Consider the following 27,194-nt stretch of genomic DNA (forward strand, 5'->3'; position numbering starts at 1 on the left):
TATAAAAGGTTTATCTTTACCTTTAAAGTAATCTGCCTAGGAAACAAAGATTCTGTGTCCTATGAAAATAGTTCCTCTGTAGTTGGTAGTGTTTGGTGATCATTTTACAATATATACAAATGTAGAATATGTGGCTATTGAACACTTGAAATATGACTAGTCTGAGATGGGCTGTAAGTGTAAAACGTGCTAGATTTCAAAGATAAATTATTAAAAAAGAATGCACACTATCTCATTAATATAAAAAAATAAAACCAAATGGAACCAACCTTGAAAATTTTCTGAGCAGACAAGACCAGTTTAGTCATACAAGCAAAACTTAATTTAGCTTATTTTGCGAGACTGACTTGACCTGGTTCATTTCTTGCTTGTGTCTCTGAAAAACCATAAGCAAAACTTAAATTGTTACCCAAAATTGAAATGAGGTAACAATTAACCGATTCCCTACCATTATCATTTAAGAAAATTCTAGGGACTTCCCTGGTGGTCAGTGGTTAGAACTCCAGGCTTCCACCTCAGGGGGCACGTGTTTGATCCCTGGTCGGGCAACTAAGATCCCACATGTCGTGTGGCTTGACCAAAAAAAATTTTTTTTGAAAGGAAAATTCTAATAGTATAACCACTGTGAAGAATAAATAATCACTGCCTCCCCACTATATAAGATGCCTTGTAACAATATACCCCTGAGCCTCATTCCATGTTTTAGTTTGAGTGTTCCCAGTTCAAGAACTGTCTTTTTGGTGTGTACACAATAAACTTTTTACTATTAGTAATCTTTATTTTCCAGTGAAAACTAGGTAGTAGGCAATTGTGAACTATTATATATTAGCATTACATTGTGGGTTACCAAATTTATTAATACATAATTATAAAAACTTACAGTTTTTAGAGATATGTTTTTATAGTACAATTTTTAATGTGACAGGTCATTTTGTTAATAAACCCAAGTATTTTTTGTCTCTCTGTAAAAATTTAAAAACCAAAAGTAGATAGACTTATGTTTAGCATTTAATGTTTCAGTATATTATCTGAATTGGAAGTGATTTAGATATTTAATGAATATCCATTATTTAGTTTAATAGTATAAACTTTGATCTTATTTACATTTATTTAAAATTTTTTAACAATTATGCTTTGGTTAGACATTAAACAGTTAACCATAATCTTATTTTTCTTGTTGACAAATTTTGTAACCTGTGAACCAGGAAGCAGGTTCTCATCAGTCATCAGATCTGATGGCTGCTTGATCTTGGACTTCCCAGCCTCCAAAACTGTGAGAAATAAGTGTTTTTGTTTAAGCCACCCAATCTGTAGTATTTTTGTTATAGCAGCTCAAATGGATGAAGGCTAGCAGCATCTGCATCACCTGGGCAGTTGTTAGAAATCAAAATTCTTGGGCCCCACTCCAGACCTACTAAATGGGGTCCAGTGCTCTATATTTGAAAAGATCCTTTGGGTGATTGTGATGCATGCCAAATGAGAGAACCACCTGCTAGCCAACTAATACCTTGAAGAACAAGCTTGAAAAAAATGTTTAATATCATTTTGAAGTGCCAAAAAGGTAGCTATGGTTTTTAAAATTATTAAGTGAGAGAGATTTCCTTTCAGATGTTATGAAATGGAGTGACTTTCATATAACTAAAATTTCATGAGAATCTCCAAAGTAATTATTAATTTTTGGACAAACACTTGGCAAATGTTAAAATGAAGTATCAAATGTGACTTCTTTATCCAAAACTGCTTACAAAGAATTAATCTCAATCTTGGGAAAGCATATACATAATGGTAAACCAGTAAACAAAATAACAAATACCAATCCTTGGTTACACAAATGTGTAATTGCAAATTCACATGCATAAGTAATAATACAGAGATATGTTGTGTACACTTCACACAGTGGAATTATGACATTTCAATTGCCATGTGGAAAGATCTTTTGGACCTTTTGAATAAAATACGTGAGAAATTACAGACGCTTAATTTGAAATATATAAAGGCTTTGTTGTCTTTATATTTATTTACTAAATAATTGAGAGAAAATAGTAATGGAGTATAAAAAAATCAACAAAAATAAGAAGTGAAATTGGTAGACATTTTGACACTGAGAAGTGACTTGTAATGAAAATGTCCAGGTCTTACTAAAGACAGTATTTCCTTGGGAGGAAGAAAAATACAGTTAATGAAGAGAAATGAATTACATTAACACGTTGGAAGAAGATTTAAATTTCACATTGGATTTGACAAAAGATACTGATATCAATGAAGAAAACATAAAACTCATAAATGTCACTTTAATAAAGACATCAGTCACGTCCCAAGAAAACTTAAGATGCCCTAAATATTAAAGGAACTTGATTAAGGTTTCCCCAACTGAAAACAATGTAACAATTTGCATGATATTAGCAATATTTAATTGGAAGAGCAAAGGAAAGTTTCTAAACTATCAACAATAAAAGACACATTTCCATCAGATATGCTGAAGTAAAGACTGAATTATTTTTCTATTCTCTCTATAGAATATGATAATGCAAAATCATTGTCATATGAAGAAACAATCAAAGAGCATGCAGCCAAGAAATATGGAAAGGAAACAGTATTATAGAGATGGGCCAGGGCGTTATTTAATTTTTAAAATATTATTTTTCTACATTTTGTGATGGTTGTAGCATTTATAAGCTTTTTAGAATCTTGTAATTCATTGTGGGTTTTCTCATTTTAATTATTCACTTTTCTAACTAATTTTTCAAATGCACCACCTCTCCAAGCTTTATAACTTTCAGACCTCAAAAAATTTGGATCCATTCAATCCTATGAGCCTAGAACAATGCTCTAAGTATTAAGTAGTGCTTCTTTAAATGTTTGTGAATAAATGACTGTCATGTAAAAATATTCAAAATGGAGGAGATATAAAACTAATTACAAAATTTATACATCTTAAAATTCATTTTGAAAGTTTAAAATCATTTAAAAATAGAGAATATAATACATAGAACTACTAATACCCATCACCCAAATTCAACAGTGGTTAAGACTTTCCACATGTTTTTATTTTCCACATTTTTTCCCACTTTTTTCCTTTTCTTTCCTGCAGTATTTAAAAGTAAATCCCAGATATCCACATCATTTCATCCCTTCATTCCTCAATTTCTGCCTCTAACAAATGTGGACATTTTCTTACATAAACATTTACTTAACCAAATGTTAGGTTATTACATCTAATCTAATACATAAAAAAGTATTCAATGTTATTACCTAATAACCTCATCCATAGTCAAATATTCCCAATTTTCTCAAAATTATCTTTTTGCATTGGGTTTACTTGGATCACGATACAAAGTCAACACATTTCATTTTATTAAACCTTTTAAATCTCTTCTAATATATCACGTTTTTTTTCTGTGTCACTAACATATTGCTGAACCAAAGTCAATTGTCCTGCACAATGTCTCGTATTTTGGATTTGTCTGTCTGCTTTCTCTTGTGTCTTTTAACTTGTTATTTTATCTGCCTTATTTCCTATAAATGGAAGTTAGCTTCAGAATAATGGTTCTCAAACTTGAGCTGCATCAGAATTCCCCTGGAAGATAAGTTAAAACAGGGGTCCCCAACTCCCGGGCTGCAGACCAGTACCAGTCCGCAGCCTGTTAGGAACTGGCCACACAGCAGGAGGTGAGCAGCGGGCAAGCAAGTGAAGCTTCATCTGCCGCTTTCCATCACTCCCCATCACTCAAATTACCGCCTGAACCATCACCTCCCCGACCCCAGTGTCCATGGAAAAATTGTCTTCCGCGAAACCGGTCCCTGGTGCCAAAAAGGTTGGGGACCGCTGTGCCCCAAAGTGTCTGATTCAGGTCATCTGGGATGGAGGCCAATAATTTGCATTTCTAATAAGTTCCCAGGAGATGCAGTCACTTCTGATCTAACAGACACACTTTGAGAACCACTGTTTCTAGACTTAGGTTTGATTCAGTTCAAATTCTTTTTTCTTTTTTTCATGAGCTTGCTTCTTTTTTTTTTTTTTTTTTTTTTTTTTTTGCTTGCTTCTTAAGTTATGCTGTATGCGTCATTTTGCATCATTTTGAATCACATCAGACGGCACACAGTGTCTGGTAATCACACTTTTAATGATGCTAAGAATGCCCAGTAGATTCAGGAATGAATAACTGATATTTTTAAAAATAACTTGCTGAATTCAGTGAAGTTGCAGGATACAAAATCAATATACAGAAATCTGTTGCATTTCTATGCATTAATAATGAATTATCAGAAAGAGAAATTAAGAAAACAATCCCATTTACAATTGCATCGAAAAGAATAAAATAATTATGAATAAATTTAACCAAAGAGGTGAAATTCTCTGACCACAGAGTAAGCAAACTTTCTTTAAAAGTAAAGTTAAGCTTCCTATCTGTGGGAATTTTTCTAGGTCTGGAGTTGGCAGTTCTGTTCAGGTGGAAAATGTGAGAAAAGGAAAGTGCAAATATATTTCCAAGAAGGTCTTTGTTAAGGATGGTCACATTTTATCTCAAAGGAATGAGTGGAATATATAACTAAGACAAAAATCTAATCTTGTCCCCATAAACCAACACCTGTGTTTTGAGGATAAGCAGGTATATATTTTCCATAGGGCATAAGTTGTGATTCTTTATCTTTGTATTTTTTAAGATCTAATTCGGATATTTTGTATTTACACATGGAATATGAAAATAATTGTTCCTGAAGGGGAGGCCTGTTTAGGGTATGATCATCCAAAGTTTTTACTGAGGTGGCACAGGTTTATGAGGCAATGACTGCCATATTTTATGTGGGTTATTAGGAGGCCTCTAGTGATTGTTATTGCCTGATTCTATATTATCACCCCAATACCCATATTCCCCCATTTGTTAAAAAGGACTATTTTTAGAGCAGTTATAGATTCACAGCAAAATTGAGAGGAAGGTACAGAGATTTCCCATATTCCCACTTCCCTTTACACATGCATAGTTTCTCTATTATCAGCATCACTGACCAGAGTGGTAGACATGTTACAATTGATGAACCTAAACTGATGAATTATAATTAACCAAAGTCCATAGTTTATATTAAGTTTCACTCATGGTATTGTACATTTATGGATTTGTACAAATGTATAATGACATGTATGCACCACTATAGTATCATACATAGTATTTTCATTGCCCTAAAAATCTTCCGTGCTCTATCTATTATTCCCTCCCCACCCCCTAAACCCTGGCAACCACTGATCTTTTTACTGTGCCTAGTTTTGCCTTTTCTAGAATGTCATATAGTTGAAAACATACAATATATAGTCTTTTCCATTGGCTTCTTTCACTTAGTAGCTTGTATTTAATGTTCTTCTGTGTCTTTTCATGGCTTGATAGCTCATTTCTTTTAGTATTAAATATTATTCCATTATCTGGTCAACCACAGTTTATTTACCCATTCACCTACTGAAGCATGTCTTGGTTGTTTCCAGGTTTTGGAAATTATGAATAAAGTTGCTAGAAACATTAATGTGCAGGGTTTGTGTAGAGATAAAATTTTAATTCCTTGGGTAAATACCAAGGAGCACAATTGCTGGATCATATGATGAATATGTTTAGTTTCGGAAGAAAAAGCAAAACTATCTTCCAAAGTGGCAGTACCATTTTGCATCCTACCAACAATGCATGAGAGTTTCTGTTGCTTCACATCCTCTCTGGCATTTAGTGTTGTCAGTGTTCCAGATTTTGACCATTTTAATAGGTGTGTAATGATATTGTTGCTTTAATTTGCATTGCCCCAATGATATACGATGTGGAGCAACTTTTCATATGCCTATTTGTCATCGGTATATCTCCTTAGGTGAGGTGTCTCTTAAGGTCTCTGGCCCATATTTTAATCAGGTTGTTTGTTTTCTTATTGTTGAGCTTTAGTGTTCTTTGTAGATTTTGGATAACTGACCTTTTACAGATGTGTCTTTTGCAAAGATTTTCTTTCAGTCTGTGGCTTACCTTCACTCCCAATATTTTAAGACCAAAGACTTTGTCTGTAAAAGGAAACCTACAGTCTGAAGTGCCAACTCTGTAGAGAACCTTTCTTAGATGCTGTGAAGGGAAAGGTGGAAGGCTATATGTTGATTCCTATCTCAGTCTAGCTTGAAGGAAAATGCATATTAACATGAAAAGAAAAGTCGAGAGCAATTGGGGTGTTTAATTCTGTGTCCAGTGCCATTGGCTATTAAGAGTTCACAGTGGAGGGAAAGATTGAAGTTGACTGAGGTAGAAGTGGGAATCTTTGTGGAAATTGAACTTAATCTGATTGGCCTTGAAAGCTAGTTAGTTCTTCAACAGTGATATAGGTGAGAAATGACACTCCATCTGAGAAACGTAATTCAGAGTTACAAAACTTTCAGTTTATATCATAGAAGAAAAACCTTTGATTATGCTCTAGATTTAGATCCTGAATATTCTCAGATCTGTAATGGGTTTTCTTTACCTTGAGTAAATAGGACTATAAATCCTTCATGGTTCCAAGTGATACTGTCAGTAGCAGATGGCTGGCTTCTGTGTCTCACATCTTATCTAAAAAGAATAGATTAGCCCAGCATATTTGCATCCAGATAAGTGTATTATAACACTTTTTAAATATTGCACGTTGCCATTTAAAAAGCATATATAGGGCTTCCCTGGTGGCGCAGTGGTTGGGAGTCTGCCTGCTAGTGCTGGGGACGCGGGTTCGAGCCCTGGTCTGGGAGGATCCCACATGCCACGGAGCGGCTGGGCCCGTGAGCCGCGGCTGCTGAGCCTGCGCGTCTGGAGCCTGTGCCCCGCAGCGGGAGGGGCCGCGATAGTGAAAGGCCCGCGCACCGCGATGAAGAGCGGTCCCCGCACCGCGATGAAGAGTGGCCCCCACTTGCCGCGACTAGAGAAAGCCCTCGCACGAACCGAAGACCCAGCACAGCCAAAAATAAATAAATAAATAAATAAATAAATAAATAAATAAATAAATAAATAAATAAATAAATAAATAAATTAAAAAAAAAAGCATATATAGTATATTTTTCAAACTTACAGAATATTTGCTTTATATTTGATTAGGTAATTCCACCTTGTTAATGATCTGAACTATAAAAATATGCCTTTTTTTCACTTTTAATGTCAGTGACCTATTCTAGTTTTGTTCTCTCTCCTCTGATTATACAGTAATAATATATTAGGGCAATCCTCAAAGCATGCAACACATATGTTATCATTGCACGGAGGCATTTTTGAACGCTGATGATTTAAAATTTCCCATTGTAAATGCTTTCAAAAGCATTTGACTGTGTTGATAGATTTGAAGATAGCTGCTGTTGTTTACAGAATTATTTTCTATTTAGCTGGGGCCACCTAGGTATCTAAGTCATCATATGTGAAATTTGGGTCATTAATTTGACCTAGTAATGGTTGATTTCTGTACTAGTCCAGGCTCCATTGCAAATGATCTAAATTCAGATTTAAGCAAAAATATAAAGCGGGGGGATGGAGAGGATATAGTATCACACAGCTGAAAGGTCCATGGGTTAATTTAATTTCAGTCACAGTTGAATCTAGATGCTCAAATGATGTTATCAGGTCTATTTCTGTTCTGCTTAGCTCTGCTGGATTCAACTTGATTTTAGTTACAGGCACACTTTCTTCACTTGGAGGTGAAGTCAAGGCATTCATGCCTAGGGGAGAGGCGGTTGTTGCCCATAGGATTGACACTTTGACCTGGCAAAGCAGGGGCTGATTCTGAAAGGAACAGGTGCTGGGCTAACAAACAAGCAAAAGCTACCACAGCAGGACCAATGGTTGGTCTTGGACACAATTACCAACGTTTGTGAAAATTGTCTTGGTTGGCATTCATCTTCTTTTGTACATTACAAAGCACTAAGCTTAACAAATGGCTAGGAGGAAACCTAGTTGCTTTTTTCTAAACCAAAATCAGATGCCATCTTTCGACTCATAGACAACTTATAAACTGATTTTAAAGCATGTTTTCCTAGCAGTCCTAGTATCAGTATTTTCTGTAGTCCTTGTTGGGCAAATCAATTAAATATACCTACCCCTCAGTTTCCTTATCTCTTTCAAGAATACTAATGCAGTTAGACTGACTAAGCTCTGAGGTCATTTCTATTTCAAGGAATATGTGATTCAGTGATTCTTTTACAAAACTGATTGCAGGTTGGGTTTTTTTTTTTTTTTGGAATATGTATATTGAATGGAAACAGTAATTGCTCTCAGAAAGCTAAATTCAATAAATCTTTCTGCAGTTATGGAAATGTACTATGTGGCTATTAAGCACTTGAAATGTGACTGATATGACTGAGAAAATGAATTTTTAATTTGATTTCATTTAAGCTAATTTTGATTTAAATTAAAATAGCCACTGCTCTAGAATTATCAACTTATTTAAACCAGATTTTTGAGAAATGATTGACATTAAAAATAAAACAAAATTTATAAGCTTGTGCAAGGAATTTCAAAGCAGCAATTTCCCATTTTCTTTTCAGTCCCCTGCACATAGCTATTCAAGCTACGACTCGGGCAAAAATGAGAGTGTAGACCGAGGTGCTGAGGACCTGTCCCTAAACAGGGGAGATGAGGATGAAGATGACCACGATGACCACGAAGATTCTGAGAAAGTTAACGAGACAGATGGCGTTGAGGCCGAACGGCTGAAAGCTTTTAATGTGAGTCCTGCCACCCTACCATTATGGCTGAATTTTTACCACTTCACTTTCATGTTGTTGCCTGTTGGTAACTGTGGCTATTTTAGAGACATGTTTGTTTAATTTACAGAAGGATTTAAAAAGTACATGAAACACTCTTAGCCAACCAGACACCAGAATCGTTGTGTTTTGTTTAGAATTTTAAAGCCAAATGTGAGCTGAAAACTGCACTTGTGCTGTGTGAGTATGCATGTTTACCTAGCGGATGAAGGGGGCCTCAGCTTATCCTTCGGAAGCGTCTGCCCGTTATCCGTTATTTTGTGCTTTCCCAGCTTATCTAATTATGCATGAAAAAAGAGTCAATTGTTTGTTTTCCGAGATTAGTATACTGCACAGTGTAGCAATATATACAGTCGTATTATTAATAGAGAATTTTATGGGGTGCTTAATCGTCACAGTCTACTGTTATTTCTTGATTTTTTTCTACGCAATAGTCTATACTTTTCTGTCTGTCTGTCTGTCTGCCTTTCTCTCTCTCTTTCTCTCTCTGTTTTTTAACCCAACCATTTAGAAAGTCTGTAAAGGGTGTTTGCTTAAAATTTCTGGCTTTCCATTGCAAAGTTCTCCAGTGCATAAACCAGACAAGAGTATTTTCCTATCAGTAATCAAGACAGGAAGCTAGGAACAGAAGAGAGCAGCCCTCCAAACCCTTCTCCTCTGTCTCCCTCTTGCCAACAGATGTTTGTCAGGCTGTTTGTAGATGAAAACTTGGACCGAATGGTCCCAATCTCTAAGCAGCCCAAAGAAAAGATCCAGGCTATCATTGACTCATGCAGGCGACAATTCCCTGAGTATCAAGAGCGTGCCCGAAAACGCATACGTACTTACCTCAAGTCCTGCAGGCGGATGAAAAGAAGTGGTTTTGAGATGGTGAGTTTTGAATTAAAACACAGCCCTAGATTCCATCCAAATCCCACATGTAACCATGACACAATTTTTTTTTTCATCTTAGTGTCTTTTTAATTTTTTCCATAACGTCAGGTCCAAGGGGTTTTTGTTTGCTTGTTTGTTTTTTCTCCTTTTCATCTTCCTGAAGTATTTATCCCCTTTGTTGATTCAGTAAGACATACCTTGTGAGACCAGTGCTCACAAGTCTAGGTACCATGTCCTAGGAAATGAGGCTCATGTGAGTGAACACCAGTGAGAGCCAGCGTCTCATTCTTGTGTGTTTCCTTTCTGTTACTGCCAAAGCAGATCTAAGGTTATTCAAGTCTTGAACTGAAGCACCAGTGGTTGCTTTAGACGGCCTGTGAGAATGGCTTTCTCTGGAACAAAAGGAAATGGATGGATCCATCTAAGTAATACTATTTTCATATCAACAGTTAACAAATAGCAGGCCTTGAAAATAAAGGTCAGGGAAGAAAAATCCTTATGTGAAAAATAAGGCTTTTGTGTACTCGGTATATTTGTGTGCTTGTCTTGTGGATGGTTAACATGAGCATTTAGATTCAGCTGGGCTTTTTATAGATGGATGATATTATGCCAGTGTTAGATATTTACGGGTGGAAATTAGATATCAGTGTTATTTGACCTTTATTCTCTCTCACCTTGATGGAATTGTTATACCTAGAAGTAGTTTTTACAATGTATTTTAAACATTTCTTTATATTTTTATGTATTTGAGTGGACATGTATTAGAAATTTTCTGAAACTATTTTCATTGTACTTTTGAGAAGGCTTCATAAAAGCCAAGACTCTTCGCGCGTGTGATCAGTGCCTCCAATTTATTAGGTGTGATGGGACAGGAGTTGGTATAGATATAGGAGAGGTTTCAGAGTATGCTAGTAGGAGAAATAGTTTTCCAGATACAAATGAAATGAATAACAAGTAATAACTCCTGTATTATCTATTTTTCTACAATGGCTTATAAAAATATCTTTGATATTTTTAAAAGAAAAATGACTGTTCCTTATAGAGAGGCAGTCTACCAAGATGGTCACTAACACAAGGCTCGGTCCCTGGAGAGCTTGGTCTGGAGTTCTGGATCCACCAGTTTGTAGCTATGTGACCCAGGCAAGGTACTTCAACTTTCTGAGCTCAGGTCCCTCCTCTGGAAATGAGAATAATTCCTAACGTATAGTGCTGACACGATTATATAAATTGTCATGTAAAGCTCGACAAGTCATTTTTGACACATAGTAACCACTCAATAAATCTGAACACTGAAAATATAATCAACCAAATATTATTTAATCCATTGTCTGAAAAAAGCTACCCAAAATATTTGTATTATAAAATCACAGAACACTGCATGTAAGAATTTGCTTACTTCTTAAAATAACTATATTGAAGTTGGAGTTTGTTGTGCCTAAATTATTTTAAAATAAAATAGCGTAGCTGTGCCTGATGAAATTAAATTATGACAGTTGAGGTGGTATGGTATAAGAGAGGAGAGATTGCTTGAAGAAACTACAGCTACTTCCCCCATTATTGAATTCTTTAAAAGTTATTGTCACCCAATAGGAGAAAGATGACAGACAAAAAGGATATCTAACCAGGAATAAAAGCCCAGAATCCTGGCTTTGACATCCGGCTCATCATCAAATTGGCAGTTGATGTAAAATTCCAATAGAAACTAAGTATGTCTCATTCAGTGCACAATGCACAATATATACTTTCCTCTTTCAGTAACAATAAAGATAATAATGTTATATACCAAGATTTTATTTTACCAGCATCTGGCACTACTATTTCTTCTAAATCTTTTAATGTTATTTAGAGATTCTTTTCTTTGGTAAAATTTATCTTATTTTCCATTTATTAATAATTCTTTAAAAGAAAAAAATCATTGTCATGTAGAATTCTTAATTTCTCAAAGGTGTATTTGAGATAATCACAGGTTTTTTATTAGTTGTATTTATTTACCAAATATGAACATCTATTTGATGTAAACTTTGTGCTATGCATAGAGAAAGACAAAAAGTTAATATAAAATCAAGTAGGTTTACAAACTAATCTTGAAGGAAATAATGCTGTAAAGAAATGCTATTGTATTTCATATTTAATAATTTTCATTTGTTCATTTTTTGTTCACTTATTCAATATATGTATAATGTGCATAACATCATGCAAAGTAATGAGAAATACAAAAGATGCCTGACTTGTTAATTAAGAAAATTTAACATGTTCCCTGATCATCCTGATTCTTTGAGGTTACAAGTTGTGGGAAGTGAAGTGCTTAAGTAATAATATAAGGCCTAATATAAATAAATGTTAAATGAACAACACAGATGAAAATTGATATTGTAATTTAGCCCATTTTTTAAAAATACATTGCTCAGTAATGCACTATTGGAATAAAAATTAAATTTGCCATCTAGTTAACACTTGGAACTTTGATTGGCTTTATGTATCACTTCATTGTCATGGAGCATGTCATCATTTTGAACACTCATCCTTACCTGGAACAAATAGGAAAAGGCATGACTAGGGCAGATAGTAATTATAACTAAATATTGTACGTTAATATTTTTTTGCCTTCATAATTTTAAATTTTAATATAAGATAATATCCACGGTTTTTAAAAATTGAAACATTAAAAAATATTTTCTTATATTGTTTTTGCTGTAGGTAGACATGAAGAAAATGTATCATTTTTAATATATGATTATCTTTACATGCAAATTATTTTGTAGTACTTAGTAAGTCAACAAAGCAACCTAAAGAAATTTTTAATATATTTGTAAAGTAGAATTGTAGGAGTATTTGATAGGGGATTCTGTATTATAAAATGAAAGTGGCATTCAGCAAGCTTAGCTCATCCAGTTACTTAGGCTTTCTAAGCCAGCAGACTCTTTAAGTAAAGCAAAACACAAAATATTGAATTATATGTTCCCTACTGACTTTGATTAAGAAATTCAAAGAGATATTCCCATAGAAGTGGTTTATCACAACTTATATTAGTATTATACTTGAGAATCTTGACATTCACTCTAATTTTCTGCTGCTAGTACAAAATCTATTCATGTTTAATTAGTCTACACTATCCCTTAAGAATTTACAACAATTCTTCAAGTACGAAAGTACTTTTCATTGACTTCACTCAATGCATACAAATATTAGAGTATATATTTATGCATTCTTATTTCACTGAAATTATTAAGACCCCAAAGGTCTTAATTGCTGAAGTAGCCGAAATGTCTATGTCATTGCTCCAAACAGTCTCTATAATGCATGAAGTTAAATAACCATATTATGATACTTTTCTACGCACTTTCACTAACTCGGTGTTCCCAATCATCTCAAATCATAAATTCTTCAGTGTTGAATAGAAAAGGGTATGTTTTATGAAAAATAAATCCAATAAGTTTGATACAGAGTATTGTCTTAGTTTTCATTAGATTTTAAGAACCAATAAGTTAAGCAGCCCTTATATTAATCCTTAGACAAATATATCAAATCATTATTGATTCTATTATGCAGCTTTGACTCTCAAATTACTTCAGCTAATTTTCTGAAGAATATTTGTTGATTGTTTCAGAAAAGAAATGTATTTCTCCAAGGTGTCCTGATCTTAAATTCAAGAACACCTATAATAGATAAAGCCATAAAAGGAAAGCTTTATAAACAAGGTGAGGTTACCCCATACCTAAGTATTATTTGTGTTATGTGATATGATTTCTCTTTTTATTTTCTGAGTTTGCACTGTTTAGAGACTGTTTCACCATGCTGCATATGTTTAGATGTATTTTTATAGAACTCAAATGAAAATATTTGGGGGAGATAGTCTAAGAGACTTTCAGTCCATCCTTCCTCCTGTATCTCATATCTTGACACTATATCAAGTTAGATCAAGTGGCTTGGATATTTGAATTCAATAAACTCAGCCACTTGAAAAATTACCTATTAATTTGCTTTTTAATATTATTTATTTGACTATATTTGTTTGAAGAATTAAATCTCATGCTATTTTTTGTAAAATTTTGCCAGGGACATTGTCCACTAGGCTTCTTAATGTGCACTATAAATGATCTCATTTCAGAACCCTCTTTTAGCATGTAATGGAAAAAAATGTGTTTCTTCTGCAGAAATAGAGTGCTTTTATGTTTTCTCATCATTAACCTACTACGTTCACTTTTGTGCCTGTCAGGAAGTTTAGAGCCAAAAAACTTTCTAAGGTCCCAATTATCTGTTTTTTTAATTTGTTTTAGCTTACATATTTCCTTGGTAGCTCTGATATCTATTTGGGAGAAAAAGAGATATAAATTTTTTTAAAAATGTGTAAATAATCTAATTAATTACAGAAACACCATACTTTCAGACCACCTTCTAAGTTCTTTATTCATAGTATTTCTTTTTAATTACAGCCTATAATACCCTCCTCAGTAATTTTGATATCTGACCTTCTTATTTCACAGTTCTTTCATTAGAAAATAAATATTTAATGTTTAGGAAATGGTACATTTTTGAGGGAATTTGACTACTTAACATCCTTTGCCTCTACTTGTCTGATGCAGACTAAAGTAGAGAGATCAGAATTCATCTTCAGTTCACAGCTTTCATAGATATCATAGGCATTGCAAAAGTTACAGTGACACTATTCATTCTTTAGCAAGTAGAGCTTTTATTAAAAATGAATTAAAGTGCTTCTTTAAACTAAAAATTTGATCGGAAATATACTGAGCCCTTCATACAAGATCTTGGTTTAAAACTTTATACCTGCGCGACCATTATTATTCACAATATTCTTCATGCATCGTGAGCACAACTGTACAGGTTTCTCTCTTTGGGACCAGTTAACTTAATTGATGCTAATTAGTTTGAATTCCCCACCTGCTATTTGTACCAATTTTTGCCCTGTCTTTTATAAATGTCATCTACCATCCCCCAGGATACTTTCATACCATCCTCTAAGTTCTTTATTCATAGTATTTCTTTTTAATTACATCCTATAATACCTTTCTTAATAATTTTGATAGCTAATCTTCTGCACTCACAGTTCTTTAGCTTTCTCAGTTTCAGAGATCTGTATCACTCTAGCCATTATTAGCATGGATATTCCTTAGTCTTTACTTTCACTCAAAGAGCCCGTACAAGCTATATTAAAATTTTTCACAATCATCTACAAGTTTTCAAGTATCCCCTGCTGCCTTTACAGAGGAACTGTGCTGGTCTTATTGCTCTGGATAATGCTGCACTTCTGCTCCCTATCATTTCACCTCCTTTAGAACATGGCTTCTTTGACCATCCCCATGGTCATATTTTCAGTTTTCCCTTTTCACTGAGCTTTCCCTTTTCTTCTCTTCTGCCTTATAAAAAGTGTCCAAATTCAAAAAAAAAAATAATCTTATAACTTCTATAATCTTTCTTTGAGGACTCAGTGAGTCCATCTTTCTTTGCCATGTTTCCTGAAATATTTTATACTCACAGATTACACCTGTTACCACCAACTCCCACCAAGTCCCTTAAATTCAGGCTCTGGTTCTTACCACTATATTGAATTAGTTCTTATGAAGATCACATGACTACCTTTGCACCAAATCCAAAAATTGCATCCTCAACTATAAATCACCCCATTTTCTTAAGACTCTATTTTCTATTTCTATTCATGTACCTTTTTCTTGATTTGGGGCACTTCTTAAGATTCTGTGCTTGGCCATGTACCACATATTACCCTCTCCACAGCTGCAGAAGTCTACCCCTGTATACAGTACTCTACTCTCAAAGTAAATCCCAGTCATATACAAAACCTTGGTATTTCATTCCACATTCTAGTCAGATGCTAGGCAAACGTGTTGTTATATCCTCACTGAATTCTCTGTATTCTCTATCACCCATTCTCTCCACTGATCTTCCACCTCATCTACCAAATCAACAGTAAATTCCTCTTGACCTATCTATTTCCAGCAATCACACCACTGTTGTCATGTACACCAGTGTTCATAAACTTGGAATGAGATTTGACTCTCTTTATACTTCTGACTTGCATTCTACCACTGGCTAAATTCTGTTCATTCTTCCTTTGCTGTCTTTCCCAAATCAGTCCCATAATTTTGAATTTTATCAGGTATCATTTTAGTTCTAACCTTTCAAATCTCATACCTATACTCTTGCATAATCCTTCTAACTCAACTACCTACTTCCATCTTATACTACCTTCTAATTCATAAGCAGAGACAGAACTAGGACTTGCACCTGAAAATTATGAAATTTGGGATCTTTTTTTCAAAAGAAAAGTAATATAAAATTATGAGCACAAAATTAGGTAGAAGGATGAATATTCATCTGCAGTTAGAAAAAAGCCACACATAATAAATTTTTTAAAAAAGGGAAATCTTGGAGATTCAAATCTTTTTCTTCAGAAAAAGAAGAAATACTAGAATACTTACAACATCCAGAAACTCCAGTAGTCCCATCCAGTTGAAGAACCCTGGTGCCTGGACTTCATTGACTTATGATAAATCTGCCTTTGCTCCTGGAGTAGTCTTCCTCAATTCTGGCTTTGATACTGTCAAACTTTTGTCATCTCAGGACAAATTCTAAATTTCTTACTATAGTATGTTACAGTATGCCCTTTTGAAACTGAGACACCTAGGTTCAATTCCTGTACAATTTTATGTGATGTTTCTGAGTCTCCATTTTTCTAAAGGAGAGGGCTCTTGAGGTATTACATGTGATAATGTAAATAAAATGTTTAGCATATAATCTGGCCCCTTTCTACCCTTTTTTCTAATATGCTCAATTATTTCCTTTAATGTCTCGGTTATCACAGGGAACTGCTACTCTTTCTCTCAGTGTGTGCTCTCTTGGTTCACTGATTTTTTCCTGACTCAGGGTTCATGGGTACTATTCTCTCTTTATTTACTAAATTATTTTATTTACTAAAATTGAAGAGTAACTAAAGTGTAAAGAATACAACCATCATTGCTTTCAGAGTTACTCATCAATGGATCTTTTAGTTTAAGCAAAATGTTGACCTGAGTCTCATGGAATACCCCCTCACACACCCCACTCACCTTCCCTCTACAAATACATACAAACCCTGAGTAAAATATAATAATTTTTAAATACCTATATAAGCTCAAAAGACAGAAAAGGACATTCCCAGGCCTTGAAATTAATAGAAAACTCGTAGCCAGAGTTGTAAGCCCTTAATTTGATAGGGTAACAGAGTAGGAAGATAGAAAAAGTGAATTTAAGCCCAAACAGATCAGGGCTGGGATTTGAATGCCAATTCAAGCTCAGGAGATGTGGATTTGGGTTTGTGACTAGGCAGGAACATGAACTGAGAACTGTATACAAAGCTGGGACCCTGGAAAGGACTACTCTTCCATTAAAGGGGAATTAGAAGCATCAAATTACAACTTCAAAAAATGAAATGACAGGCATTATAAACATTGAAACTAAAACCTTACTAGATGGGTTAAATAGCAGATAAGATGATTCAACCAAAGAGAAAATTGATACACTGGAACTGTGGAAATTACTCACAGAAAGAAAAAAGAGAAGTGGAATTTGATAAAGAAGTTAACTTGGGGACTAGAGTGATATAGATCTAATAGACATTCCAAAGGAGAAATTAGAGAGAACGAGGACAATATTCAAGCAAAAAAGGAGGAAGAATTTTTCAGAATTGACTAGACCATGAATACTAAGAGCAGAGAAACAGACCATCCCTGAGCAGCACAAATAAAAACAAAGTCACACCTATGTACATCAAGGCAAAAACTGCAGCAGACCCAAGAAATTCTTAAATGTCACCAGGAAGAAACAAGAAATTATCTAAAACAGGAAAGTAGACCGAACATAATGCTTGTCCTCAAAATAGATGTCGGAAGACAATCTTCAAAATACTGCGAAAAAAGTCTTCAAAATTTTTTAGAGAAACTACTTTTAATCTACAAATCAATGCCCAGCTAAACTCTACCTCCAGAGTGAGGAAGAAAAATACTTCAGACAACTACTGAAATTACCACTGACAAGCTGTTTCTGGAAGAACTAAAATGTACTCTAAGAAAAAGGAAACAACCCAGAAGGAGACACTGGAAAATTAGCAGCATTGGTGAGCAAATCTGAAGAAAAGCTCCCTGATTTTAGTCAGTGGATCTTGGTTCTTAGCCATGTTTTATCAGCTGTTACTTGTGGACCTTGTATCTCTTGTTGTTCAGATTCCTCATGGGAAAAATGGAAACAAATAGCACTTCTACATGAAAACCAACAACACTTGAAATAACAAATATAAAAATTTCTGCATAGCATGGTACCTGGTCTCTGAGGAACAGGATAAAATGCAGTCGAATCTGAAATTGCATTCCACTGCTCCCTTTACTGGGAAACCCTTGCTGTCTCAATCTGTTGAACTCCTTGGAGGACTAAATCCAATATGCCTTTATCTATTTAATCATCACTTCTAGCTAAGAGCAGCCTTAAATCTCTCTTTCTTCCATGTGCAAATTGTACTTTGTGGTACTTTTGTAGTTTTATTTTATCCTGTCTTATATTACTGTTATTTATATATGGGCCTTAGCTCCCTAATAAGAAGCTATGTTCCTTGACTACTCTGCTTCTTAACTTGTTCATTTCTGTATCATCCACTATGTCTTATACAGTACAATTAGTTGCTCGTGAAAGCTGCTCAGTCCATGTTCAATTCGATGGAATTAAAACTGTTGAATGAAGGATGAGTGAATGAGTGGACATTCATACTAATGTGTTACTTTGTAGTAAAATTAGTGGGGAGATAAGCTAGTGTTTATTGTGTGCTCTGTCTTTCACAGTATCCTGCAGTTGGCATTTCAATTTTAAAAGCTACTGATAACTGAAAATCTAGCCTAATGTATTTTAAATCTTAGGGAGTTTTTTTCCTAAAGAAGGCAATCATATAACATTTAATTTTAACTCTCTTGAAACACTATTTTTAAAAGATTTTTATCTATTTGGTAATTAGTGTGAATATTAATTGTATGAATAGAATTTGTATATAGTTTTAGGTTTCATAAGTAAACAATTAAAAGATGTCATGATCCAAAATAATCATAAGTAAATGTAATCACTTATTTTCAGAATTAAAAGATGTTTCCTAGTGGAGATTTGAATAAGTTGTCAGTTAAAATGAAAACATGTCATTTTAGTTGAAAATTTAGTTTATCTCATCTTGATCAGATGTATATGTCAGATGACATTAGCTAAATTGGGCTTTAGCATCAACTATAAAACTTAATAATTCCCCATGTATTTGTGAAAGATCATTATTAAAGGCCAATAATGTTCTAAAATTAAGGCCAAAGCATAGACTATTAATTCATAATGAAATACTTATAATCAAAGCCTAGATAGGGGATAATTATCATCTTTGTTTTTAAACTCCTTTTAAATTAGTCAAGATATTTTTCTCAAGAAAACTGGAAAGTCCAAGGATTCTCACATAGCTGGGCTCAAATGTCACGGATTTGCCACTCTCCCAATGCTTCTCTGTGTATTGATTTAACTCTCAGTCTTGCTACCTGTTGGGAAATGTTGCCATCAGCAGCTCTAAGCTTCTTTTCTTAAAACTCCCAATCCAAGAGCAATCTTCCAGTTCCAGGTCCCCACTTCCCTGAAAGGACTTGGATTGGCCCTCTTTGGATCATATGTCCATTTCTTGGATCAGTCACTGGGAACAAAGGGATGGGCTCCCTTGATTGTCCAGGACTAAGTCATGTGGCCAGTCAGGTCAGTAAGGGACTTTGCTTATCCCATCCACCAAAACCTTTTATGATGGGGTCAAGGCAGTTGATTTGCTATTTTAGTCTGCATCCACCACGCTTATCTAAAATCTTGGATCATCAATGGTCCAGAATTCAGAACTTTTCTGATTTGGGGGACATGATAAAGTACATATTCTGTTCATTGCATAACACTCACATTGGGGTCTGGAAAAGCATCCCATGCACAAATATATTAGTCTTTCTGCCACAAAACCTAGGAATATTCACAGAAAGAAGAAAAAAGAAAGATTCTAAATATTCTCATGTCAGTTTCTTCTGCCAACTGAGTTTGCCCTAAGTTTTTGAAATATTTCAGCTTATACAATGTTAAGATCTCAGAATTGCTGATATAAGGTTGTGAGTCTATAATAAACACTCTTTGTTGCATGTATATTATACCCTATGTACTAGGCATTGTACTAACTTGTAAAGTAAACTCTATGATAACAGAGACAGTATTGATTTTGTTTATCTCCGTATCTTTGGACTTGGCTCAGTTCCTGACATATAGAAAGTGCTCATTAAGTATATTTGTTCAATAAACTAGTAAAGATATCAGTGACTTTATGTACCTTACTTCATGGAATTCTAACTACTGCCCCCCGATATAGAGATTATTTTTCCTATTCATAGCTTATTGACTGAACCTCAGTTTTGTCATTTATAAAGATATAAATAATGTTACTCGGCAGAATGAGTGAGGCTCAGAGAGATTATATAGCAAAAGCAGTCAGGCAGATTGCAAGGAACTGATTGCATAATAATATCCAGGTCTGTCTGACTTAGTTGCTAAACTGTTACTTGAGTCCACTGATGTCGGCAAATGAAGCTACCTGGTCAGAAGAAGGGATCCCTTAGGAGCTGCATCTTTTTACACTGTAACAGTTATGTGTTCAGGCATGGGTATACCATTTTGGGGTGACAGGATATCATCCAAGCTGCAGAATTTTCAAATTATGTATTTTATAAAGTAACAAGTTTAGCAGAAATCATCTTAATTTAAAACTCTACCTAAATTCTGACTACCGAATTATTTGCTTTAATTATTTTAAAAGAGCTCATTCTACTTAAAATCTCAGGTTGATGTCACCGTTGCTCCCAATCTGGCTTGTCTAATACTTGATTAAGCTGTGCTTGAACACTGGAGTCGAGAGCATTGCCGCAGTAACCCATGAACAGAGCTTATATTCTCGATTTCTTTTTACTTTTTATAATTGCAAAAAAAACCCCAAAAACAAAAACCCTACAGCATCCTAAGGGTACAGCAGAAGTTCAGAGGACTCTAACATTGTTTAGTTTTAAGACCAAAAAATGGAATAGTTTGTTGGTGTGGTAGTAGATTCTACATGCCTATATAAGGAAAGACACATTTACACTGTGCCAACAGCAATCATATCTTAGTCCCCAATTAAAATGTGACTTTTTAAACTCCAAAACCCCATGTGACTGTTTAGCCATCTGTTTAATGAAACAACCACCATTGATTTGGACATAGATGATTATTACAATAAGAACAGTGCTGGGGAAAGATCAACTCGTCCCAGTTGAGTATGACAGTTAATTATGAAGAGATACTTAGTGAAGGCTACTTAGCATTATCTCATATCCAGGAAAGAAATAGGTAACAAATCTCAATCTAGGTATAGATCATGTAGAATATGTGATTATACACATTTTTGAATAATTATTTTTTAAATATCTAAGATATATACTAAATAGTAGATTTACTGCACTATAATCAACTGGAAGGAGTAGTGTTGTTTTCCATAAATTATCTATTGAACTCTTTGCATTGAACGTTTTGGTGAAATATTATTTCAAGTTATTACAGTGGAAGCTTTTGTGTTTTATGGCCACCCTTACTGGTGTAACAAGGAATCTTCAGCATTTATCCCTGGTGGAACCCATGACTACAGCCCTTAACACACTGCCAGGAAAACACTAAAGAGATGATTTTTAAAAACTCTCCACTAGTAAATGTCACGAAGGAAAGGGGAGTCCCCATGAATTCTGAGAACTCATAAATAATAGTTTTAAATTTCTCTATGATAACACTGCTTTTATAAGGAGCAAAACTGATTAATTTCCTTCTCACTCTCTTGGTCTAAGTACTTTTGAGTTGTGAAATAGATAATAGCCACACCACGGGGGAAAAATAAGCAAAAGACTTTCATATTTAGTATCATATAACCGGGCATAGCATAATTGAGCTCTGTGTGTATTGACGATCATCGGCATTTATTACTGGCTCATCAATATTAGAATCAAGGGGATTTTTACCAGGATTGCCTCACAGGAGAGAAAGAACTTCTCTGCCTGGCTCCTCATTCTCGTTCTGGGCATGAAACTCAGCTTTATTATGTTTCATGTACAGTAATTGCTTGGCACTTCTGGTCGCTCCAACGTGAAAATCTTGTGAATTTAGATTGCATCAGTTTAGAACATGTGATGGAATTTAGATAAGTTCCATTTTATCATGCCATTAATGAAGAAGAGTTTTAAAGAATTAATAGGAAGCTGTTTTAGGAGGATTTTGATGACTTTAAGAGAAGAATTTTAGGAAGACCCTAATATATTCTTCATTTCAATGCATAATGGAGTTAGCTGTACATGGACTCCTCTGGAGGAATGTGTAGTGTTTAAGAGCTCTAGCTTTCTTTAAACTCACTGAGACCTTCGTTGTAAAATGACAATAAACTTTACTAGGGATTATTAGTCCCAGTTTATCATCAGACTTAAAGATGAATTCAGGTGTTTCCACATCATAGCTGTGTGATCTTGGGCAAGTTATATAAGACTTTAATTTGGGTTTCTTTAAAATGGGTGACATAAGTACTTTTTCTCAAGGGTTGTTTGGAAGAAATTAGAAAATGAATCAAAGATTTTTGTATTAATGCTTCCACATCTAAGCACTCAATATGAGTTAGGTATTATTAATATTTATCTTAAGATTAATTTAGAGTGAGTAGTACTGGTTTTCTCCTTGGAGGTACATATTTTATCATGTATTTAGGATATTGTAAATTCCTTGAAAAACACATATGTATCTATTAAACTGTAATATAGATTTTATTCATTCATTCTGCCCTTCTCTCCAATGAGCTTGAGTCAGTTATAATTGTAATACAGACATGTAAAGGACTAACTTTGGTCTGCTTATTTTTAGTTGAGCCAACATTTTATATATAAGGATTTTTCCTAAAATATTTTATGTTATTAATAATAAATTTTGTAAAAGTACTAAGTATACAACAGAATTTAGGAGAGTGGAAGAGTTGAGAATTGGGAGACATGAGACTTGGCTTCTATTTCTAGCTCAGTTTGTCCTTAGGCAAAAGAGTTTCTTCAAGCTTTAAGGAAGAAACTTGTACTGAATGATTTCTATGGCCATTTACAGTTATCTGATTATGATTCTACAGTAAACTCAGAAAAACTCTATTTTCAAAATTATATTGTTTAACTTCTGGCCATGTCTAATCACGTATCTTTGCTTCTACTGTTTTTTTTCACTTAATAGGAAAGAGTACATGATTGCTTTATCTTGAAGTTGACTTTTTTCCCAAAATCTTGAAATAATGAGGTTATCCAGTGACCTTAAAAAATATCTAGTTCCACTCAGCTGGGACATTATTCTAGTTTCTGAGAAGACCAATTAAATATATCTGGGAAAAACCCAACTCTATCATTTTCTCCAAAAAGGAAAGTATATAAATTATTACACACAGTAACTTATACTGTTCTAGTAAAAGTCATTTCCCATTTTGTTTTTAAATATTAAAAAAGAATTTGAAAGGAAATGCTACCAAATAATTTTAATTAAAGAGATATTTTACCTTGTATTCTCTCTGTTCAACAAACTATTAGGTGTTTAAGGAATGTATGTGTTTATTACCACAATTTAGTCAGCTTAATGAAGCTCCATAGCCTTACATATTCCTAATTTTGAATAGAGGTACCAGGTAAAGAGAAAAAATAAAAGGAATGAAGAACAGAAATAGGTCTCTGAATTTCATGTTCCTATCAATAATTGGATCAGGAAAATAGAGACTGCTGATATTTTATTTAGCTTCTGTTAATTCAGTCCCTAGAACTAAATGAAGTGTCTTAAGATGTAGTTTATAAAGGTGTGAACTCTCACTTCTATTTGAATAATGCTAGCTACAATGAAATAAATGATTTTTTTATAATGGAATGTTCTTATTCCCATTTCTCCTATAACACTGTTGCCTCAAAACATAATTCATTTGAGAAGAACAACATTGTGTAGCCAATTCCCATGGGGTTTAGAGTATAATTTTGAGCCATGTTATGGCCATCTTTTAATGAAACACTGATTTTTGTAGCTTAGTATATTTTCAGTTCTGAGCTAGACTATCTTATCCATATTCAATGAAGTACAGAATGAAATGAAGCAATATGCATTTTGAAATTATATATACACCTTTATGACAATTTAAATATTTTTTAATGTTTACCTCATTTGACCCTCTCTGTTCCCAACACACAGTCCTGGCTTTATAATTTCCTCCTCAAAACCATTCTTCCTGCTACCTCAGAGGGCCTCTTTCTTTTCTTTCTTTTGCAAAAATGACATTCCAAATATCCTAATGCTTTATTGTCAAAGTTGTCTAGCTATCATTTCCATCATCTCACAGGGTTAGCAGGTGGAAACTGCACCCTATACCCTTCCTACCTTTTGCCTACAGAGGCTACTTTGGAGGTGGAAACATGGGGGAGTCGGGTGAGGTGGCAGCAGAAATTTCTTCCTAGTTCAAATAAAGTCAAAGCTTGTTCTCTTTCTGCACTGAACAAATTCTACTGAAGAGTAGCTATTAAAACACTGTGGTCTGAATTGAGCTGTTCTAGAATATTGTTTGAGATAGAAATGCTATGGTTCAGTGTGCTAATGCACATCATACATGCCAGAGTTAGCAAAATGAATCAAGTACAATAAAGGCATGCTCACATTCATTTACAAAAATTAATTAAAAGATCTCTATTAGTTGGGAGGCCTCTAAGAAATATGTATGGCATCCATACATATTTTGGACTGAGGCTTTGAAAACCCTAAGATGGCATACCATTATATATGCTAGATTGCTAAAAGATGCTTATTTTGTCATTTCATATTCTGCTATCTCATCTCGTTTAATTTTTATGTTACTTATCTATCATTTGCTTATCATAATTTTTTAGAAAACTGTCTGGTATCATTAAGTGCTTCATCTTTCAGTTAGATAATTTTTCATGTAATTATGGGAAAAAATGGAAAACTTTTCTGATTATCACAAATGATATGGAGAATCACAAACAATTTGTAGTTAATTAGGAGCTTAGTCAGGGGGTTAATGAATTTCTACATGGGCTACACAGAAGATGGATATCCAACATGTACCTGTTAGACTAATAATATTGACACATATTTTATAAATAAAACAAAGCATGTAGGCACACATGCACATCTCACATCTAGAACACTGAATTTTTGTTATAGCAAAATTGTTCTAGGACTGAATTTTCAGTTTGTTTTTAAGCTAAAGTAAGGTGTTTTTTATAAGAATTTTAATCACATCAATTGTGTCACAACTTAGACTGTAAATAGTCATAATATTTCATATTAAGATTGTTTGACATGGTCTGAGTGTCTGTCAGTTTTTCCAACTGTTTCGGCCCTGTCACTTGTTTTTGTTTTGTTTTGTTGTGCATTGTCGTATGTTATAAGAGAATTAAAGGACTTGTTTTATTTGCAAAACCCAGTCAGCAATTTTACCACTGCCTGTTCAAACTCCAGCTTAATGGCCCAGACTAAACACTTGTGACAAAGGAGCTGTGGGAATGGATGATGGATCTGTAGCAACTCTAGCTTTAACGTCTAACTAGCTTTCATTATTCATCTTTGCAATTTCCATTTCCTCTTTCTACTGAAATCAGTTGAGTTGAAATACATGGATACTCCTACACATCCTATGAGATCTTCTGAGCATAGCATTGGACTGTTAATGATACTGTTAATAATTTTTTCATGTTTTTTTCTCTCTTTTTTTTTAGTCTCGACCTATTCCTTCCCACCTTACTTCAGCAGTTGCAGAGAGTATCTTGGCTTCAGCCTGTGAGAGTGAGAGTAGAAATGCCGCCAAGAGGATGCGTCTGGATAGACAACAGGTACTGAGGAGTCTTGGGGTCTGGTGACCACCAGCTATAGCAAATATGGTTAAGTTAATCTGATTTATGGAGAAGAGCAGAATCTCTGGAATGGATCTAAAGTCCACAGAGATACGTTTTTCTGTCTTTGTGATATGAATTTAAACTTGAAAAAGTCATGTCCATGAGATCAGTGGAGATGCAATGACAAAAATTTTCTGCGATGAAAAATGGACAATTGTAAAATTAATGAGTTAAAATTCTGTTTAGTATCCAATTTGAAGGCTAATGACTTATTTAAATAAGAGGCTCTAAATGATCATTTACAATAGTTTTGTAAGTTTACCTGATCGTTTATGACAATGACCTGATTATGGTCTTTTTGAATGAAAATGAACCTCTCTTAATTTCCTCTGGTCCATTGCCAAATATCAATAGATTATGCTAGGTATGGGGAAAACACAACATAACCTTGAAGACCAGAAAGCCATAAAATGGGGGTATAAAATAAGGAAAATCTATGTCCTGGGCTTACCTTCACATTAACAAATCATTTACTGTATAACCATTAAGTATCATCTTTCTACATCTCTTTTCTAAGGCTGTATATCCATGTGATGTAGATGCGTATATTTGTTGTGCGTTATTCACTGATGTTTCGCTTAGTTTTTCCCCTCATTTATCTCCATCTGTGTGTCTCCCCCTCTCATGTCTGGAATGTTTTTGTTTCCTTTTTCTCTCTAGCCCTATTTCTTAATTACCCATAATAAAGAACTAAATTGTAATATATAATTTTAGGTGTTATACATAAAGTATGCCATGTTCTGACTTTTAAATTATTTTTACAACAAATGATCTGGGTGCTTCATATTTCTAATTGAGGCTGGGATACAGAGACTAAATTGTCAGCCCAATTTTGTTTTTCCTGTGAGACAATGAGCTTCAAAGAAAATGGAAAAAAAAAGTTTTTACATTCCAGCCTTAGAATATTTTAAGTGTTTTAGAATGGCATTATTTTTTAATTGTATGTATTTATACTTAATATAACATGTGCCAATAATTCTATACAATGCAAAAGATGAAGCCTTAGGTTAAATTAAAAATACGGTATTAGCCTCAGATAAAATATGTATATGAAAATGCTAATTTGGAATTTGCTAAGCATTCTCATTGCCAAACATATTTATTCACTTATACATGCCCTCAGTTGAGACTTTGTCATTATTTTTTTAGGGTCTTTTTAAAAATTTTATTTATTTAATTTATTTATTTTTAGCTGCGTTGGGTCTTCGTTGCTGCGCGCCGGCTTTCTCCAGTTGCCGGGAGCGGGGGCTACTCTTGCGGTGTGCGGACTTCTCATTGAGGTGGCTTCTCTTGGTTGCGGAGCACGGGCTCTAGGCGCACGGGCTTCAGAGTTGTGGCACGTGGGCTCAGTAGTTGTGGCACGGGCTTAGTTGCTCCGCGGCATGTGGGATCTTCCCGGACCAGGGATCGAACCCATGTCCCCTGCATTGGCAGGCGGGTTCTTAACCACTGCGCCACCAGGGAAGCCTGAGAATTTTGTCATTATTATATCTCTAAAATTTATCTTGCTTAAAATAAGTTACAGGCCAATATATAATACCGTATTTAGC

General features: G+C 34.4%; 1 protein-coding gene across 7 annotated transcripts in view; it reads left to right on the top strand.

Annotated features, from left to right (window-relative positions):
* NOL4 (nucleolar protein 4) overlaps positions 1-27,194 on the top strand; it is a 406,271-nt gene that overhangs the window by 285,174 nt on the left and 93,903 nt on the right. For 3 of the 7 annotated variants that reach the window (XM_057525967.1, XM_057525969.1, XM_007167056.2), the window contains exons 7-9: positions 8,516-8,695; positions 9,413-9,604; positions 25,468-25,581. In XM_057525967.1, the coding sequence (XP_057381950.1) occupies positions 8,516-8,695; positions 9,413-9,604; positions 25,468-25,581 (486 nt within the window). The remainder of the gene's footprint in view (positions 1-8,515; positions 8,696-9,412; positions 9,605-25,467; positions 25,582-27,194) is intronic. The other 4 variants (XM_057525972.1, XM_057525968.1, XM_057525971.1 and 1 more) reach the window with 2 other exon arrangements.

This window comes from Balaenoptera acutorostrata, chromosome 13 (genome assembly GCF_949987535.1).
Source record: "Balaenoptera acutorostrata chromosome 13, mBalAcu1.1, whole genome shotgun sequence".
NCBI classification, from domain to species: domain Eukaryota; kingdom Metazoa; phylum Chordata; class Mammalia; order Artiodactyla; family Balaenopteridae; genus Balaenoptera; species Balaenoptera acutorostrata.